This window comes from Strix uralensis, unplaced genomic scaffold (genome assembly GCF_047716275.1).
Source record: "Strix uralensis isolate ZFMK-TIS-50842 unplaced genomic scaffold, bStrUra1 scaffold_411, whole genome shotgun sequence".
Classification (NCBI taxonomy): Eukaryota; Metazoa; Chordata; class Aves; order Strigiformes; family Strigidae; genus Strix; species Strix uralensis.
The window spans coordinates 31508-50285 of record NW_027437005.1 but is presented as its reverse complement, the minus strand read 5'-3'; the positions used below and the strand labels follow the sequence as shown (position 1 = coordinate 50285).

The 18778-nt window shown below is 55.8% G+C and overlaps 1 protein-coding gene across 1 annotated transcript in view; it reads right to left on the bottom strand.

The window, feature by feature from the left end:
* Positions 1–4011: 4011 nt before the first annotated feature.
* Positions 4012–18778, bottom strand: part of LOC141938903 (chromodomain-helicase-DNA-binding protein 8-like) — a 32441-nt gene continuing 17674 nt past the window's right edge. The window contains 14 exon segments of the mRNA XM_074857927.1: positions 4012–4121; positions 4221–4319; positions 4465–4684; positions 4873–5075; positions 6453–6935; positions 8202–8410; positions 10094–10298; positions 11052–11106; positions 11245–11320; positions 14771–14885; positions 14993–15096; positions 17020–17109; positions 17204–17360; positions 17488–17687. Of these exon segments, the coding sequence (XP_074714028.1) occupies positions 4234–4319; positions 4465–4684; positions 4873–5075; positions 6453–6935; positions 8202–8410; positions 10094–10298; positions 11052–11106; positions 11245–11320; positions 14771–14885; positions 14993–15096; positions 17020–17109; positions 17204–17360; positions 17488–17687 (2203 nt within the window). The 3' untranslated portion in view covers positions 4012–4121; positions 4221–4233.

The window sequence follows — 18778 nt, the reverse complement described above, 5'->3', positions numbered from 1 at the left end:
GGTTGATTAGTGAGGGGGGTTAATGAGGCAGATTAATTAACGGGGGGGTTAATGAATGGGGGGGTGAGTAATGAGGGGGGTTAATTAATGAGGGTGATTAATGAGGGGGTTAATTAATGACGGGTGAGTAATGGGGGTTAATTAATGAGAGGGTTAATTAATGAGGGGGTTGATTAATGAAAGGGGATGAGGGGGGTTATTAATGAGGGAGTTAATTAATGGGGGTTGATTAATGAGGCAATTAATGGGGAGGGGGATTAATGAGGGGTAATTAGAGAGTTAATTAGTATTGGGGGCAATTAATGGGAGAGATAATTAATGACGGAGTTAATGGGGGGGGTCTGGCCCTGGGGAGCAATTAATGGGGGTTTAATGAGCGGGGGGGGTTAATTAGTGGGGGGTTAATTAATGGGAGTTAATGGGTTAACTAGCAGGGTTAATTACTGCGGGGGTTAATGAATGGGGGTTAATTAGTGAGGGAGGGGTTAATTAGGGGGGGTTAGAGGGGGGTTAATTAGTGGGGGGGTTAATTAGCAGCAGGGGTTGATACGGGGGCGTTTAATGGTTAATTAATGGAGTCAGTAAATTAGTGGGGTTAATTAATGGTTAATGAGGGATAATTAATGGGGGTAATTAATGGATTCTTAAGGTATAATTAATGGGGGTTAATTAATGGGGATAATTAATGTGGGTTAATTAATGGGAGTTAATTAATGGGGATTAATTAATGGGAGTTAATTCATGGGGGTTAATTAATGTGGGTTAATTAATGAGGATAATTAATGGGGGTTAATTAATGGGGATAATTAATGGGGGTTAATTAATGGGAGATAACGGGCGGTAATTAATGGGGGGTAATTAATGGGGGTTAATTAATGGGGATAATTAATGGGGATAATTAATGGGGATAATTAATGGGGGTTAATTAATGGGAGTTAATGGGGTTAATTAATGGGGTTAATTAATGGGGTTAATTAATGGGGTTAATTAATGGGGATTAATTAATGGGAGTTAATTAATGGGGATAATTAATGGGAGATAATGGGGTTAATTAATGGCAATTAATGGGAGTTAATTAATGGGGATAATTAATGGGGGTTAATTAATGGGGGTTAATTAATGGGGATAATTAATGGGGGTTAATTAATGGGGATAATTAATGGGGATTAATTAATGGGAGTTAATTAATGGGGATAATTAATGGGAGATAATGGGGTTAATTAATGGCAATTAATGGGAGTTAATTAATGGGGATAATTAATGGGGGTTAATTAATGGGGGTTAATTAATGGGGATAATTAATGGGGTTAATTAATGGGGTTAATTAATGGGGATAATTAATGGGGATAATTAATGGGAGTTAATTAATGGGGATAATTAATGGGGATAATTAATGGGGATAATTAATGGGGATAATTAATGGGGATAATTAATGGGAGTTAATTAATGGGGATAATTAATGGGAGATAATGGGGTTAATTAATGGCAATTAATGGGGGTTAATTAATGGGGATAATTGATGGGGATAATTAATGGGGATAATTAATGGGGATTAATTAATGGGGTTAATTAATGGGGATAATTAATGGGGATAATTAATGGGGTTAATTAATGGGGGATGATTCCTGGGGATTAATGAGGGGTGGTCGGTTACTGAGGGTTAATTAACGGCAGTTAATGACCGTGCTAATTAACCCGAGGCCCCGCCCCCTCCCCTCCCCCCCCAATCAAAACCAAACCACCACTTTGTGCCGTTTTCGCCGCCTTTTTTATTAAAACAAACCCCGCCCCCACCCCCCCGCCCCTCCCCCACGCCGCCCCTCCCCCCTCCCTCCCCCCCTCCCCCCCTCCGCCCCTCCCCCACCCCCCTTCCCCCACCCGCTTTTTTTTTTTTTTTTTTTTTTTTTTTTGGGTCTTTTTTGTTGGTTTTTTTGGGGATTTTTTTCCTCCTTTTTGTCGTTTTTTTTTTTTTTTTCCTTTTTTTTTTTTTTTTTTTCCTTAAATTTTTTTTCGCGTTTTATGACACAAGACATTTTACATATTTATATAAATATCGGGGGGGGGGTGGGGGAGGGGTTCGTGAGGGGGGGAGGGGCGCCCCCTCCCCCCCCCCCCAAAAATCAGTCGGAATCGGAGGTGGGGGGGAGCATGGGGTCGGCCAGGAGGGGGAAGGGCGCCCCCTCCTCTTCCTCTTCCTCTTCTTCCTCTTCCTCTTCCGGGGGGGGGAGGGGGGGGGCGGAATGGGGGAGGGGGGGGCGGGAAAAGGGCCGCCCCTCCCCCCCCCGGCCCCGCCCCTCCTCCTCCTCCTCCTCCCCCCCCCCCCATCAGCGCCACCATCTTGGCCAGGTCCAACCCTGCGGGGGGGGAGGGGAGGAAGGGCTGGGGGGGGGGGGGAGGGGGGAAAAAAGGGGGTGAGTGGGGATTGGCCACAAAATGGGGGGAGGGGAGGGGGACACAAACACACACCAAAATAAAGGGGGAGGGGCTCAAAATGGTGGTGGAGGGGTTAAAATGGCGGAGGGGGACTCAAAATGGTGGAGGGGGGATTCAAAATGGTGGAGGGGGGATCAAAATGGTGGAGGGGGGATCAAAATGGTGGAGGGGGGATTCAAAATGGAGGAGGGGGGATCAAAATGGCGGAGGGGGATCAAAATGGCGGAGGGGGGATCAAAATGGCGGGGGGATTCAAAATGGCGGGGGGATTCAAAATGGCGGAGGGGGATCAAAATGGCGGAGAGGGTATTCAAAATGGTGGAGGGGGATTCAAAATGGTGGAGGAAGGGCTTAAAATGGTGGATTAGGGGCTTAAAATGGCGGAGGAGGGGTTAAAATGGCGGAGGGGGGCTCAAAATGGCGGAGGGGGGATTCAAAATGGTGGAAGGGGGATCAAAATGGCGGAGGGGGATCAAAATGGTGGAGGAGGGGCTTAAAATGGTGGAGGGGGATTCAAAATGGAGGAGGGGGGATTCAAAATGGAGGAGGGGGATCAAAATGGCGGAGGGGGCTTAAAATGGTGGACGGGGGATCAAAATGGCAGAGGAGCCCCCAAAATGGCGGAGGGGGGACACAAAATGGCGGAGGAGGGACTTAAAATGGTGGAGGGGAGAACCCCAAAATGGTGGACGGGGGGGTAAAATGGTGGAGGAGACCCCAAAATGGAGGACAAGGACCCCAAAATGGCGGGAAATGGGTCACAAAATGGCGGGAGATGGGTCACAAAATGGCGGGAAATGGGTCACAAAATGGCGGGGGGGCCACAAAATGGCGGGAAATGGGTCACAAAATGGCGGGGGGGGCCTCAAAATGGAGGGGGGGACCCCAAAATGGTGTGGGGGGGGCCCCAAACCAGCAGGAAGCGGGTCACAAAATGGCGGCGGGGAGGCCACAAAATGGAGGAGGGGGACGCCAAAATGGCAGGAAATGGCCACAAAATGGTGGAAAACCCCAAAATGGAGGGAGATGGGTCACAAAATGGCCGGGGGGGACCCTAAAAGGGCAGGAAATGGGCCCCAAAATGGCGGGGGGGGGGCCCCAAAATGCGGCGGGGGGCCCCAAAATGGCGGGAAATAGGCCCCAAAATGGCGGGAGGGGCCTCAAAATGGTGAAAAACCCCAAACGAGGCCTAAAAAAACCCCTGAATTTTACAGGGGGGGGGACCCCCGGGACCCCCCGCAAACCCCTCAGGGGGGAGCTCAGGGGCCCCCCAGACTTTTGGGGGGTCCCTAAACCCCCCCCCCCAAATCTTGGGGTGCCCCAGGGGGGGTTTTGGGTCCCCCCCCCCTCCCTCCCCCCATTTTTTTACCTTCTTCCGGTGCCACTTGTGCTGCTCCCGCCGCGGCTCCACGAACTGGGGGGGGGGGGTGTAAAAAAACGGGGTGTCAGGGGGGTTTTTTTGGGGCGCTGGAAATTTTAAAGCGCTGAGGGGGGTTTTGGGGTGCGGGTGGGTTATTTTTTGGGGTGAAAAAGCGGGTTTTTGAGGTAAAAAAGGTGTTTTTTGGGGGGGCGACTCACCGGTAAAAATCGGGGGTCGACAGCGAAATCGCGGCCGCTTTGAGGGGGGGGAGACGGTTTTCGGGGTCCCCCCCCGGATCGCGGAGCCCTTCCAGGCACCGTAATTCCAGCTACGGAAAGAAAAACGCTCCGATTTTTGGAGACCCCAAATTTTGGGGTGCGACACCCCCAAAATTTTAAGGCGAAAACGCTGAAAAATTAGGACTCACCTCCACTAATTTTTTACTGTTTTTTCTTCTGAGGCGCCTCCCGAATCGCCCCGTTGGGCACCAAACGGTGTTTTGGAAAGTCAATTTCAACCCCTCCTCCTGCGTTTTAGGGGGGGACAAACCCCAAAAATTAAAGCCGGGGGGGGTCCCTCAATCCTAAGAACCCCCCAAAATCCTCAAAGTCCCCCAAAATTTTAGGGGGACCCCAAACCCTCCCCCCCCCCCCCCAAAACTTAATACTCACGTCTTTGATTTGGACCGTGAATTCTTCTCCTCGTGGCGTAAACGGGTGTAAGGGGGGGGGTCGGCGGCGACGGGGGGGGGCGGTGGAGGTGGGGGGGGCCCCACGGGGGGGGAATTTTCGGGGGTACCCCCCCCGGGGCCCCCCCAAAATCTTCCGAGGGCCACTCGCCCGACAGCACCGCGCGGCACACCAGGTCCAGCCGGCGGATCAGGGCTCGGTCCTAAAATTATTTTTTTTTTTGGGGTAAAAAAAAAAACATTTGGGGGGGGGGGGGGGCAAAAAAACTCGAGGGGACCCCCCTGCTAAATTTTGGGGGGGGTTTGGGGGGTCCCCCCAAAAATTTTGGGGGGGTCTAAGGGGTCGTCGTGTGTGTGTCCCCCCCCCCCTTCTCCAAGGGTTGGGGCTCACCTTGGGCCACTCGTGGAGGTTTCGGGGGGCCGGGGGGGGCCCTGTGAGGGGGGGCCCCGGGGGGGGGGGCGGTCTTGGGGACCCCCCCTCGCCGGAAATTGGGGGGGACTCTTCTTCCTCCTCCTCTTCCTCTTCCTCTTCGTCCTCCTCTTCCTCTTCGTCCTCTTCTTCCTCCTCCTCGGCGCCGCACGACGGCTCCGCACCTTTAAGAGGGGGGGGGGGGGGGGCCATTTTAGGGGGGTTTTGGGGTCCCCCCCCAAAAAATGGGGGGGTCTGAGAAGGATTTGGGGGGGCCCAAAAGGAGGAGGAACGGGCCCAAAAATCGAGGGGGGTCTACAAGGGTTTTTGGGGTGTCACCAAGATTTTGGGGGGGTCCCCACCCAGATTTTTGGGGTCCCCCATGGGGATTTAGGGGGGGTCCCATCAGGATTTTGGGGTCCCCGCTAAGATTTTGGGGGGATCCTCCAAGGATTTGGGGATCCCCAAGGGGATTTGGGGGGGTTCCACTGGAATTTTGGAAGGTTCCTACGAGGGTTTGTGGGGTCCCACCAAGATTTTGGGGGGGTCCTCCAAGGATTTTGGGGTCCCATCAGGAATTTTGGGGGTCCCCCCCCTAGGATTTTTGGGGGGGTTCTGCCAAAAAAGAAGCCTCCTTCGAGGCTTGAGAAGGTCCTAGAAGGATGATGAAGGTCCCACCAAAACTAGAAGGTCCTCCAAGGATTTTTGGGGGTTCCCACCAGGATTTTGGGGTCCTCCCAGGATTTTGGGGTCCCACCAGAATTTTGGGGGGTCTCCCCCAGAATTTTTGGGGGGTTTCACCCGGAAAAGAACCCTCCTTCAAGGCTTGAGAAGGTCCTAGAAGGAATACAAAGGTCTCACCTGAACTAGAAGCGCCTACAAGGATTTTTGGGGGTTCCCACCAGGATTTTAGGGTCTCAGGAACGTTTCTGGAGTCCCCCCAGGATTTTTTGGGGCTCCCCTCAGGATTTTTGGGGTCCCCTCACCATTTTCAGGGGTTCCCCCCGGGATTTTTGAGGGCTTCCACCAAAAAATAAGCTTCTTTCAAGGATTGAAAAGGTCCTACAAGGATTATGGAGATCCCACCAGAACTAGAAGGTCCTACAAGGATTTTTGGGGGTTCTCACCGGGATTTTGGGGTCCCCCCAGGATTTTTGGGGCGTTCCACCAGGATTTTTAGGGGTTCCCCCCAAAATTTTTGAGGGCTTCCACCAAAAAGAACCTTCCAGGATTGAGAGGGTCCTACAAGGATTATGGAGATCCCACCAGAACCAGAAGGTCCTACAAGGATTTTGGGGGGTTCTCACCGGGATTTTGGGGTCCCCCCAGGATTTTTGGGGCATTCCACCAGGATTTTTAGGGGTTCCCCCCAAAATTTTTGAGGGCTTCCACCAAAAAAAAGCTTCCTACAAGGATTGAGAAGGTCCTACAAGGATTACGAAGATCCCACCAGAACGAGAAGATCCTACAAATATTTTTGGGGGTTCCCCCCCAGGATTTTGGGGTCCCAGCAGCCTTTTTGGGGATCCCCCCGAGGCTTTTGGGGGTGTTCCATCCCTCACCCCTGTCCTCCTCGCTGTCCTCTTCGCAAGACGACGACTCGGAACCGGACGCCGACAACTTCTCCAACTCCGAATCCTCGTCCTCGGTGGGCGGCGCCAAAGCCACCGCTTGGCCCAGAAGGTTTTGAGGTGCCGTCGGCGGCGTCATGGGCGGTGGCGGCGTCCCCCCGACGTCCGCTTGAGCCCGGAGATACCTCCACCTCGCCGCGGCGAAAGAAAACTCGGGATCGCCCAAAATGGCCGTTTCGGGGTGAGCCAAACCGTGCCGGGCCGCTCCTCGGAGAAGTTCGCCATCGTGGTGACCTCGTTGCCACCACGGCGGGAGGTCGGGGCCCGGCGGGGGACACAGCGCCAGGCGGGCGGGGAGCAGCGGGTGCCGCAGGACCTGCTCCCGTAGGAGCCGCAGGAGGGACAAACGGCGAAGGCCGCGAGAGGCTCGGCCGGCCGAGACGGGCGAGACGGGGATGGAAGGGTCGGGGGGCTCTGGAGAGAACGGGGGAGAGAGACGGTGAGGGAGGGGAGGGCGGAGTCAGCGGTGGGGGGCAGGAAGTGGAGCTTTGGGGGGGGTCAACAGCGTTGGGTTGGTCAACCAGGCCTTGGGGTTGGTCAACCGGGCCTTGGGGTTGGTCAACTGGGCCTTGGGGTTGGTCAATACCATCATTGGGTTGGTCAACTGGACCTTTGGGGTGGTCAGTCGGGACTTTGGGTTGGTCAACTGGGCCTTGGGGTTGGTCAACACCATTGTTGGGTTGGTCAACTGGACCTTTGGGGTGGTTAACACCGTTGGGTTGGTCAACCGGACCTTTGGGTTGGTCAACCGGGCCTTGGGGTTCGTCAACCGGGCCTTGGGGTTCGTCAACTGGATCTTTGGGGAGGTTAACACCTTTGGGTTGGTCAACCGGGCCTTGGGGTTGGTCAACTTGACATTTGGGTTGGTCAACACCGTGGTTGGGTTGGTCATCTGGACCTTTGGGGTGGTTAACACCGTTGGGTTGGTCAACTTGACCTTTAGCTTGGTCAACACCATCGTTGGGTTGCTCAGCACCATTGGGTTGGTCAATACCATCGTTGGGTTGGTCAACTTGACCCCCGAGTTCGTCAACCCAGGGTGATGCCAACCCCATAGAGTCTAACAACCCCATGGAGATGTCCTCAACCCAACAAAGAGGTCCCCAACTCAATGAAGAGTACCCCAACCCAACGGAGAGGTCCCCAACCCAATGGAGAGGTCCCCAACCCAACGGAGAGGTCCCCAACCCAACGGAGAGGTCCTCAATCCAACGAAGAGGTCCCCAACCCCATGGATATGTCTTCATCCCAATGGAGATGTCCCCAACACAACAGAGACCTCCTCAACCCAACGAAGAGGTCTCCAACCCAACGAAGAGGTCTCCAACCCAACAAAGACGTCTCCAACCCAACAGAGACGTCCTCAACTCAACGAAGAGGTCTCCAACCCAACGAAGAGGTCTCCAACCCAACGAAGAGGTCTCCAACCCAACGAAGAGGTCTCCAACCCAACGAAGAGGTCCCCAACCCAACAAAGAGGTCCCCAACCCAACAAAGAGGTCTCCAACCCAACAAAGAGGTCTCCAACCCAACAGAGATGTCCTCAACCCAACGAAGAGGTCCCTAACCCCACGGAGATCTCCTCAAATCCCTTGGGACCCCCCCACCCAATCATCAGTGGGTCCCCCACCCACCCCCACCCCCAAATTCGGGGTGTCCGTCCCCCCCCAACCCCCGTACCGTCTCCGGGGGCGGGCGGCAGGCGGCAAACCTGCCGGCACATGGCGACGAAACCGTGGAAGAACTTGGTGAGGTTCTCGTCCGTCTTCTTCTCCAACCGGGCCAAAGCGCGGAACCGACCCCACCGGAACCGGCCGCCGTCGGGATCGAATTCCACCCCGAAACTGGAGGCCACCCGGTAAAAATCGGCCTGTTCCCGACGGGTCCACCTGCACCCCAAAAAAACAACGGTTATGGGGTGTCTGCACCCCAAAAAAAGCTAAAATGGAGGTTCGGCACCTCAAAATGGCGGAGAGGAGACCCCTGGATCTCCAGAACCTGGGCGAGGGGTTCCTGCACCCCGAAACCACCATTTATGGGGTCTCTGTACCCCAAAAACATGAGTTATGGGGTCTCTGAACCCCAAAAATATGAGTTATGGGGTTCCTGAACCCTAAAATAACGAGAATGGGGCCCCTGAACCCCAAAAATCCTAAAATGGAGGTTCAGCACCTCAAAATGGCGGAGAGGAGGCCCCTGGATCTCCAGAACCTGGGCGGGGGGTTCCTGCACCCCGAAACCACCATTTATGGGGTCTCTGTACCCCAAAAACATGAGTTATGGGGTCTCTGAACCCCAAAAATATGAATTATGGGGTTCCTGAACCCTAAAAAGGCAGGAACGGGGCCCCTGAACCCCAAAAATCCTAAAATGGAGCTTCTACACGAGCTCCCAGCACCCCAAATCTCACCCCCGTGAGCTCCCAGCACCCCAAAACTCACCCCCATGAGCTCCTGGCACCCCAAATCCTCCCTACATGAGCTCCTGGCACCCCAAAACTCCTCTGCACAAGCTCCCAGCACCCCAAAACTCACCCCCATGAGCTCCCAGCACCCCAAATCCTCCCTACATGAGCTCCTGGCACCCCAAAACTCACCCCCATGAGCTCCCGGCACCCCAAAACTCACCCCCATGAGCTCCCGGCACCCCAAATCTCACCCCCATGAGCTCCCGGCACCCCAAATCTCACCCCCATGAGCTCCTGGCACCCCAAAACTCACCCCCATGAGCTCCCAGCACCCCAAAACTCACCCCCATGAGCTCCCGGCACCCCAAATCTCACCCCCGTGAGCTCCCGGCACCCCAAATCTCACCCCCGTGAGCTCCCAGCACCCCAAATCCTCCCTACATGAGCTCTTGGCACCCCAAAACTCACCCCCATGAGCTCTTGGCACCCCAAAACTCACCCCCATGAGCTCCCGGCACCCCAAATCTCACCCCCGTGAGCTCCCAGCACCCCAAATCTCACCCCCGTGAGCTCCCAGCACCCCAAATCTCACCCCCATGAGCTCCCAGCACCCCAAAACTCACCCCCGTGAGCTCCCAGCACCCCAAATCCTCCCTACATGAGCTCCCAGCACCCCAAAACTCACCCCCATGAGCTCCCGGCACCCCAAAACTCACCCCCATGAGCTCCCGGCACCCCAAATCTCACCCCCATGAGCTCCTGGCACCCCAAAACTCACCCCCATGAGCTCCCAGCACCCCAAAACTCACCCCCATGAGCTCCCAGCACCCCAAATCTCACCCCCATGAGCTCCCGGCACCCCAAATCTCACCCCCCTGAGCTCCCAGCACCCCAAATCTCACCCCCATGAGCTCCTGGCACCCCAAATCCTCCCTACATGAGCTCCCAGCACCCCAAAACTCACCCCCATGAGCTCTTGGCACCCCAAAACTCACCCCCATGAGCTCCTGGCACCCCAAAACTCCTCTGCATGAGCTCCCAGCACCCCAAAACTCACCCCCATGAGCTCCCGGCACCCCAAAACTCACCCCCATGAGCTCCCAACACCCCAAATCTCACCCCCATGAGCTCCCAGAGCCCCCCCCCCAGCCCCCCCTCCCCTCACCTCTGCTGTTTCTCCCTCCGGGCCATCTCCTTGAGCTTGCAGGCGGCTTCGCAGCGGCGTCGCCGGCGGTCGCCGCGTTCGGCCGCCTCGGCCCGCAGCTGCTCCCGTTGGTAGGAGCGTTGGCACGCCGTGATCAGGCGCCGTAGCCGCGCCGTCAGCACCGAGCCCGGAGGCCACAGGGGTTGGCCCGGCTGCGGGGGTTGGCCTGCGGGCAAACAACGTCATGGGCGGAGGGGAGGGGAGGGGGCCTACAGATCTTCTGGGGGTCCTATGGGTCTCCTTGGGGGCCTATGGGTCTCCTGGGGGTCCCTATGGATCTCTTGGGGGTCCCTACGTGTCTCTTGGGGGTCCGGTGGGTCTCTTGGGGGTCCCTATGGATGTTCTGGGGGTCCTATGGGTCTCTTGGGGGTCCCTATGGGTCTCCTATGGGTCACATTGGCCTCCCTGAGGGTCCTATGGATCTTCTGGGGGTCCTATGGGTCTCCTTGGGGGTCCCTATGGGTCTCTTGGGGGTCCTATGGGTCTCTTGGGGGTCCCTATGGGTCATATTGGCCTCCCTGGGGGTCCTATAGAGCAAATTGGGGGCCTACAGGTCTCCTGGGGGCCCCTATGGATCTCTTGGGGGTCCCTATGGGTCTCCTGGGGGTCCCTATGGGTCTCTTGGGGGTTATATTGGCCTCCCTGGGGGCCCTATAGATCTCTTGGGGGTCCCTATAGGTCTTTTGGGGTCCTACAGATCTTTTGGGGTCCTATAAATCTTTTGGGGGTCCCTATAGATCTCTCAGGGTCCCTATAGATCTCTCGGGGTCCCTATAGGTCTTTTAGGGGTCCTATAGGTCTTTTAGGGGTCCTATAGGTCCCCGAGGGGTCCTCTCAGGGCCCCCCCCAAGGCTCTGTGGCAGCCCGACCCTATAGAACCCTATAGGGGACCCCCCCCCGCCCCCCCCAAATTTTTTACCTTCATCCCCGTCCACCACCGAGATCTCCTCGTCCAGCAGCATCAGGGGGTCAGCCTGGGGCGGGGGGGGGGGAGTTTTAGGGTCCCCCCAGGGCCCCCCCAAAATTCTGGGGGGGTCAATATGGGGGGTACCTATAGATTTAGGGGGGAACCTATAGATTTTGGGGGGGGGGTCCCCCTTTTTTTTTTTTACCTCTTCGTCCACCTCCTTGGCCGTCCCGGGGAGGGGTTTGTATTCGGGGTCTTCGCAGTCTTTATCGAAATCCACGCTGGGAAATTTATAAAAAAAACCCAAAAATGGGGAATAAGGGGGGGTCCCCCAAAAATTTAACCCCCCCCCAGTGTAAAAATCCCCCCCCTGAACCCCCAAAAAAAAGGGGTGGCTCAGACTTTGGAGGTTGAACTCAACCCGGCCCTGCGGCCGGTCGGTATTAGCATGGCGTGGTCATCAGCGGCACCCCGAAATTTGGGGGGGGTCCCCGAAATTAGGAGGGGGGGGACAGCCTGAAATTAAGGGGGGAACACCCCGAAATCGAGGCGGGGGGGGATGAAGGGGAAAGGGGGGGTGGAGGGGGAGAAAGGGGGATGGTGGAGGGTTCATGGAGAGGGGTTGGGGCACCCCGAAACAGGTCAAAAAGGGGGGGGGCACCCCAAAATCTCCCCCAAAAAGGGGGTGGGGAACCCCAAAATAGCCCAGAAAGGGGGTGGGGAACCCCAAAACGGGCCAAAAAGGGGCTGTGGAACCCCAAAATCTCCCCAAAAAAGGGGGTGGGGCACCCGAAAATCTCCTAAAAAAGGGGGTGAGGAACCCCAAAATCTCCCCAAAAAGGGGGTGGGGAACCCCAAAACAGCCCAAAAAAGGGCTTGGGAACCCCAAAATCTCCTAAAAAAGGGGCTGGGGAACCCCAAAACACCCAAAAAAGGGGCTGGGGCACCCCAAAATCTCCCCCAAAAAGGGGGTGGGGAACCCCAAAACAGCCCAAAAAGGGGCTGGAGCACCCCAAAATCTCCTAAAAAAGGGGTTGGGGAACCCCAAAAAAGGGGGTGGGGCACCCCAAAAAGGGGCTGGGGAACCCCAAAACACCCAAAAAAGGGGGTGGGGAACCCCAAAACAGCCCAGAAAGAGGCCTGGGCACCCCAAAATCCCCCCTAAGAGAGGGACTGGAGCACCCCAAAAACACCCAAAAAAGGGTCAGGACCCCCCATAAAGGGTCTGGAGCACCCTAAAGAAGACCTGGAACACCCCAAAAAAGGGTCAGGACCCCAAAAAAAGGGTCTGGGGCACCCCAAAGAAGGTCTGGAGCACCCTGAATCACCCCAAAGAAGGGCTGGAGCACCCCAAAGTCCCCATGAGAGGGGCTGGAGCACCCCAAAACACCCCTGAAGAGATCTTGGAGCACCTCAAACCACCCCAAGGGAGATCTGGAGCACCCCAAGACACCCCAAAGAGGTCTTGGAGCACCTCAAACCACCCCAAGGGAGATCTGGAGCACCCCAAGACACCCCAAAGAGCTCTTGGAGCACCTCAAACCACCTCAAAGAGGGTCTGGAGAACCTCAGACTCCCCTGAAGAAGGTCTGGAGCACCCCAAAGAGGTCTTGGAGCACCTCAAATAGGGTCTGGAGCACCCCAAGACACCCCAAAGAGGTCTTGGAGCACCTCAAACCATCCCAAGGAAGATCTGGAGCACCCCAAGACACCCCAAAGAGGTCTTGGAGCACCTCAAACCATCCCAAGGGAGATCTGGAGCACCCCAAGACACCCCAAAGAGCTCTTGGAGCACCTCAAACCACCCCAAGGAAGATCTGGAGCACCCCAAGACACCTCAGAGAGGTCTTGGAGCACCTCAAACCACCCCAAGGGAGATCTGGAGCACCCCAAGACACCCCAAAGAGGTCTTGGAGCACCTCAAACCACCCCAAGGAAGATCTGGAGCACCCCAAGACACCCCAAAGAGCTCTTGGAGCACCTCAAACCACCTCAAAGAGGGTCTGGACAACCTCAGACTCCCCTGAAGAAGGTCTGGAGCACCCCAAAGAGGTCTTGGAGCACCTCAAACCATCCCAAGGAAGATCTGGAGCACCCCAAGACACCCCAAAAAGGTCTTGGAGCACCTCAAACCACCCCAAGGAAGATCTGGAGCACCCCAAGACACCCCAAAAAGGTCTTGGAGCACCTCAAACCACCCCAAGAAGATCTGGAGCACCCCAAGACACCCCAAAGAGCTCTTGGAGCACCTCAAACCACCTCAAAGAGGGTCTGGAGAACCTCAGACTCCCCTGAAGAAGGTCTGGAGCACCCCAAAGAGGTCTTGGAGCACCTCAAATAGGGTCTGGAGCACCCCAAGACACCCCAAAGAGGTCTTGGAGCACCTCAAACCATCCCAAGGAAGATCTGGAGCACCCCAAGACACCCCAAAGAGGTCTTGGAGCACCTCAAACCATCCCAAGGGAGATCTGGAGCACCCCAAGACACCCCAAAGAGCTCTTGGAGCACCTCAAACCACCCCAAGGAAGATCTGGAGCACCCCAAGACACCTCAGAGAGGTCTTGGAGCACCTCAAACCACCCCAAGGGAGATCTGGAGCACCCCAAGACACCCCAAAGAGGTCTTGGAGCACCTCAAACCACCCCAAGGAAGATCTGGAGCACCCCAAGACACCCCAAAGAGCTCTTGGAGCACCTCAAACCACCTCAAAGAGGGTCTGGACAACCTCAGACTCCCCTGAAGAAGGTCTGGAGCACCCCAAAGAGGTCTTGGAGCACCTCAAACCATCCCAAGGAAGATCTGGAGCACCCCAAGACACCCCAAAAAGGTCTTGGAGCACCTCAAACCACCCCAAGGAAGATCTGGAGCACCCCAAGACACCCCAAAAAGGTCTTGGAGCACCTCAAACCACCCCAAGAAGATCTGGAGCACCCCAAGACACCCCAAAGAGCTCTTGGAGCACCTCAAACCACCTCAAAGAGGGTCTGGAGAACCTCAGACTCCCCTGAAGAAGGTCTGGAGCACCCCAAAGAGGTCTTGGAGCACCTCAAATAGGGTCTGGAGCACCCCAAGACACCCCAAAGAGGTCTTGGAGCACCTCAAACCATCCCAAGGGAGATCTGGAGCACCCCAAGACACCCCAAAGAGCTCTTGGAGCACCTCAAACCATCCCAAGGGAGATCTGGAGCACCCCAAGACACCCCAAAGAGCTCTTGGAGCACCTCAAACCACCCCAAGGAAGATCTGGAGCACCCCAAGACACCTCAGAGAGGTCTTGGAGCACCTCAAACCACCCCAAGGGAGATCTGGAGCACCCCAAGACACCCCAAAGAGGTCTTGGAGCACCTCAAACCACCCCAAGGAAGATCTGGAGCACCCCAAGACACCCCAAAGAGCTCTTGGAGCACCTCAAACCACCTCAAAGAGGGTCTGGACAACCTCAGACTCCCCTGAAGAAGGTCTGGAGCACCCCAAAGAGGTCTTGGAGCACCTCAAACCATCCCAAGGAAGATCTGGAGCACCCCAAGACACCCCAAAAAGGTCTTGGAGCACCTCAAACCACCCCAAGGAAGATCTGGAGCACCCCAAGACACCCCAAAGAGGTCTTGGAGCACCTCAAACCACCCCCAAGAGGGCCTGGAGCACCCCACCCCCCCACCCAAAAGAGTCAGGACCCCCCCAAAAGGGTCTGGAACCCCCCAAATTCAAGGGGGGGGTCCCCCAAAACTCACCCTTCGCCGACGTCCAGGCGCTGCTCGGCAGCGATAGCCTTCTCGTCGGGGCGGCCGGCCTTCTCCAAGAAGCAGAGCGCGGGGTCGGCGCGCATCGTGTTGTACTTTTCGTAGCCTTTTTTCCCCCAAAAATTAAAAAAAAAGAGGGTACGCCCTGTCACGATCCTAATTCCGGCAGGTTTCACCCCAAAAATGATGGTTTTTTTCCCCCTCCCGTCTCACCGTGTTTGAAGACGCCGATGAGGAGGGATTTGTCGGCTTCGGCGTCCCACCACGAGGTCGGGACCTCCAGTTGCTCCACCAGCGGGAACCAGATGTCGATGTCACTGGTTTGGGGTGGGGGGAAATTGGGGGGGTTATGGGGGGTGGGGGGACCCCAAAAGTGGACCCCGAGTCAAGTTATAGTATGGAAGGGGGGGAGGAAGTGGGGTGGGGCAGCCCAAAACCAGCTTGGAGGAGCTCAAAGAGGAGTTGGAGAACCTCAAGGAGGTCTTGGAGAACCTCAAAGTTCCCCCAAGGAAGTCTTGGAGCATCCCAAAGAGGTCTTGGAGCACCCCAAAACCACCTCAAAGAGGGTCTGGAGCACCCCAAAACACTACAAAGAGAGTCTGGAGCATCTCAAGGAGGTCTTGGAGCACCTCAAACCACTTCAGAGAGGGTCTGGAGTACCCCAAGACACCCAAAGAGATCTTAGAGCATCTCAAACCCCCACAAAGAAGGTCTAGAGCACCCCAAAACACCCCAAAAAAGGTCTTGGAGCACCTCAAAGAGATCTTGGAGCACCTCAAACTCCCCCCAAGAGGGTCTGGAACACCCCAAGACACCCCAAAGAAGTCTTGGAGCACCTCAAACCACCTCAAAGAGGATCTGGAGAACCTCAAACTCTCCTGAAGAAGGTCTGGAGCACCCCAAAGAGGTCTTGGAGCATCTCAAACCACCTCAAGGAAGATCTGGAGCACCCCAAGACACCCCAAAGAGATCTTGGAGCACCTCAAACCACCCCAAGGAAGATCTGGAGCACCCCAAGACACCCCAAAGAGGTCTTGGAGCACCTCAAACCACCTCAAAGAGGGTCTGGACAACCTCAGACTCTCCTGAGAAAGGCCTGGAGCACCCCAAAGAGGTCTTGGAGCACCTCAAACCACCCCAAGGAAGATCTGGAGCACCCCAAGACACCCCAAAGAGATCTTGGAGCACCTCAAACCACCCCAAGGGAGATCTGGTGCACCCCAAGACACCCCAAAAAGGTCTTGGAGCACCTCAAACCACCCCAAGGGAGATCTGGAGCACCCCAAGACACCCCAGAGAGGTCTTGGAGCACCTCAAAGAGATCTTGGAGCACCTCAAACTCCCCCCAAGAGGGTCTGGAGCACCCCAAGACACCCCAAAGAAGTCTTGGAGCACCTCAAACCACCTCAAAGAGGATCTGGAGAACCTCAAACTCTCCTGAAGAAGGTCTGGAGCACCCCAAAGAGGTCTTGGAGCATCTCAAACCACCTCAAGGAAGATCTGGAGCACCCCAAGACACCCCAAAGAGATCTTGGAGCACCTCAAACCACCCCAAGGAAGATCTGGAGCACCCCAAGACACCCCAAAGAGGTCTTGGAGCACCTCAAACCACCTCAAAGAGGGTCTGGACAACCTCAGACTCTCCTGAAGAAGGTCTGGAGCACCTCAAAGAGGTCTTGGAGCACCTCAAACCACCCCAAGGAAGATCTGGAGCACCCCAAGACACCCCAAAGAGATCTTGGAGCACCTCAAACCACCCCAAGGGAGATCTGGTGCACCCCAAGACACCCCAAAAAGGTCTTGGAGCACCTCAAACCACCCCAAGGGAGATCTGGAGCACCCCAAGACACCCCAGAGAGGTCTTGGAGCACCTCAAAGAGATCTTGGAGCACCTCAAACTCCCCCCAAGAGGGTCTGGAACACCCCAAGACACCCCAAAGAAGTCTTGGAGCACCTCAAACCACCTCAAAGAGGGTCTGGACAACCTCAGACTCTCCTGAAGAAGGTCTGGAGCACCTCAAAGAGGTCTTGGAGCACCTCAAACCACCCCAAGGAAGATCTGGAGCACCCCAAGACACCCCAAAGAGATCTTGGAGAACCTCTAACCACCCCAAGGAAGATCCGGAGCACCCCCAATAGGTCTTGTAGCACCTCCAACCACCCCAAAAAGGGTCTGGAGCACCCCAACCTCCCCCTCCGAGAAGATCTGGAGCACCTCAAGGAAGGTCTTGCGGACTCACCCAGCCACCGCCCCCGCCAACACCTTCTCCGCCTGGTCGCCGATCACCTCCTGCCGCAGGTAGTAGAGCATCCGCACCCTCAAGAGAACCCTGGGAGGTGGTGGGACGGGAGGGTCAACCCCAAAAAAACCCACGAAAGGACCACGAGGAGGACAGAAAAGGGACCTTCAAGACCTCCACCCACTTGTTGCATTGATGCTTGAGATGTTTCTTGTAGCTCTCGTCTTGGAAGAGGGTGTCGGGGTTGTATTTTCGGATCCACTCGGCTTTGTGGACATCAAAAGTACTTTGAGATTTGACCTTCTTCCCCTTCCGACCTCGAGGAACCGGGATGGAAAGTCCTGGAGAAAACGGGTGGGGGGAAAAAAAAAAAAAACAAAACAAAACAAAAAAAAAAGGAGAAAAACGGTCAAAACGGGACCTCGGGAGGTCCCCAGTTGTCCCAGAAGTTGTCGTAGACCCCCTCACCCGAGTGGTTTTGGAGTTCCTTGGCCTTGCCGTTCTCGGTGGGGCTGATGAGGTCCCAGATGAAGCCTTTGATGTTCTCGTCGCCTCGGTAATGGAGAAGACAATAAACCAAGATGGCGCGACAGATGGTCTCCACGTCGCGTTCCGAGAGGCGCCGCTTGAAGCGCCCGTGGGACAGGATCTCCCGCCATCGGCCCCACCTTGGGAGGGGGGGGGACAGAGGAGAAGGTTGGTGGCCAAGGAGGTCTTGGGTTGGGGTGTCACCACCTCCCAGCAGCCACCGCCACCAAGAACCTCCTTGTGGTGGCCACCAAGAAAAGCTGGAGCTTGTCCACTTGTCTCCATTAAGATGCTCCTCGTGGTGGCCACCATGGCAGGTCTATTCCTTTCACCAAGAACCTCCTCACGGTGGCCACCACAGTAAAACTGGCCCTAGTCCACTTCTCTCTATCAAGAACCTCCTCGTGGTGGCCACCATGGCAGGTCTATTCCTTCCACCAAGAACCTCCTCGTGGTGGCCACCACAGTAGAGCTGCCCCTAGTCCACTCTGCCCACCAAGAACCTCCTCATGGTGGCCACCACAGTAGAGCTGCCCCTAGTCCACTCTGCCCACCAAGAACCTCCTCATGGTGGCCACCACAGTAGAACTGACCCTAGTCCACTCTCTCCACCAAATATCTCGTCGTGGTGGCCACCAGGAAGAGCTGGAGCTTGTCCACTTGTCTCCATTAAGATGCTCCTCGTGGTGGCCACCATGGCAGGTCTATTCCTTTCACCAAGAACCTCCTCACGGTGGCCACCACAGTAAAACTGGCCCTAGTCCACTTCTCTCCATCAAGAACCTCCTCGTGGTGGCCACCATGGCAGGTCTATTCCTTCCACCAAGAACCTCCTCGTGGTGGCCACCACAGTAGAGCTGCCCCTAGTCCACTCTGCCCACCAAGAACCTCCTCATGGTGGCCACCACAGTAGAACTGACCCTAGTCCACTCTCTCCACCAAATATCTCGTCGTGGTGGCCACCAGGAAGAGCTGGAGCTTGTCCACTTGTCTCCATTAAGATGCTCCTCGTGGTGGCCACCATGGCAGGTCTATTCCTTCCACCAAGAACCTCCTCATGGTGGCCACCACAGTAAAACTGGCCCTAGTCCACTCTCCCCACCAAGAACCTCCTCGTGGTGGCCACCATGGCAGGTCTATTCCTTCCACCAAGAACCTCCTCATGGTGGCCACCACAGTAAAACTGGCCCTAGTCCACTCTCCCCACCAAGAACCTCCTCGTGGTGGCCAC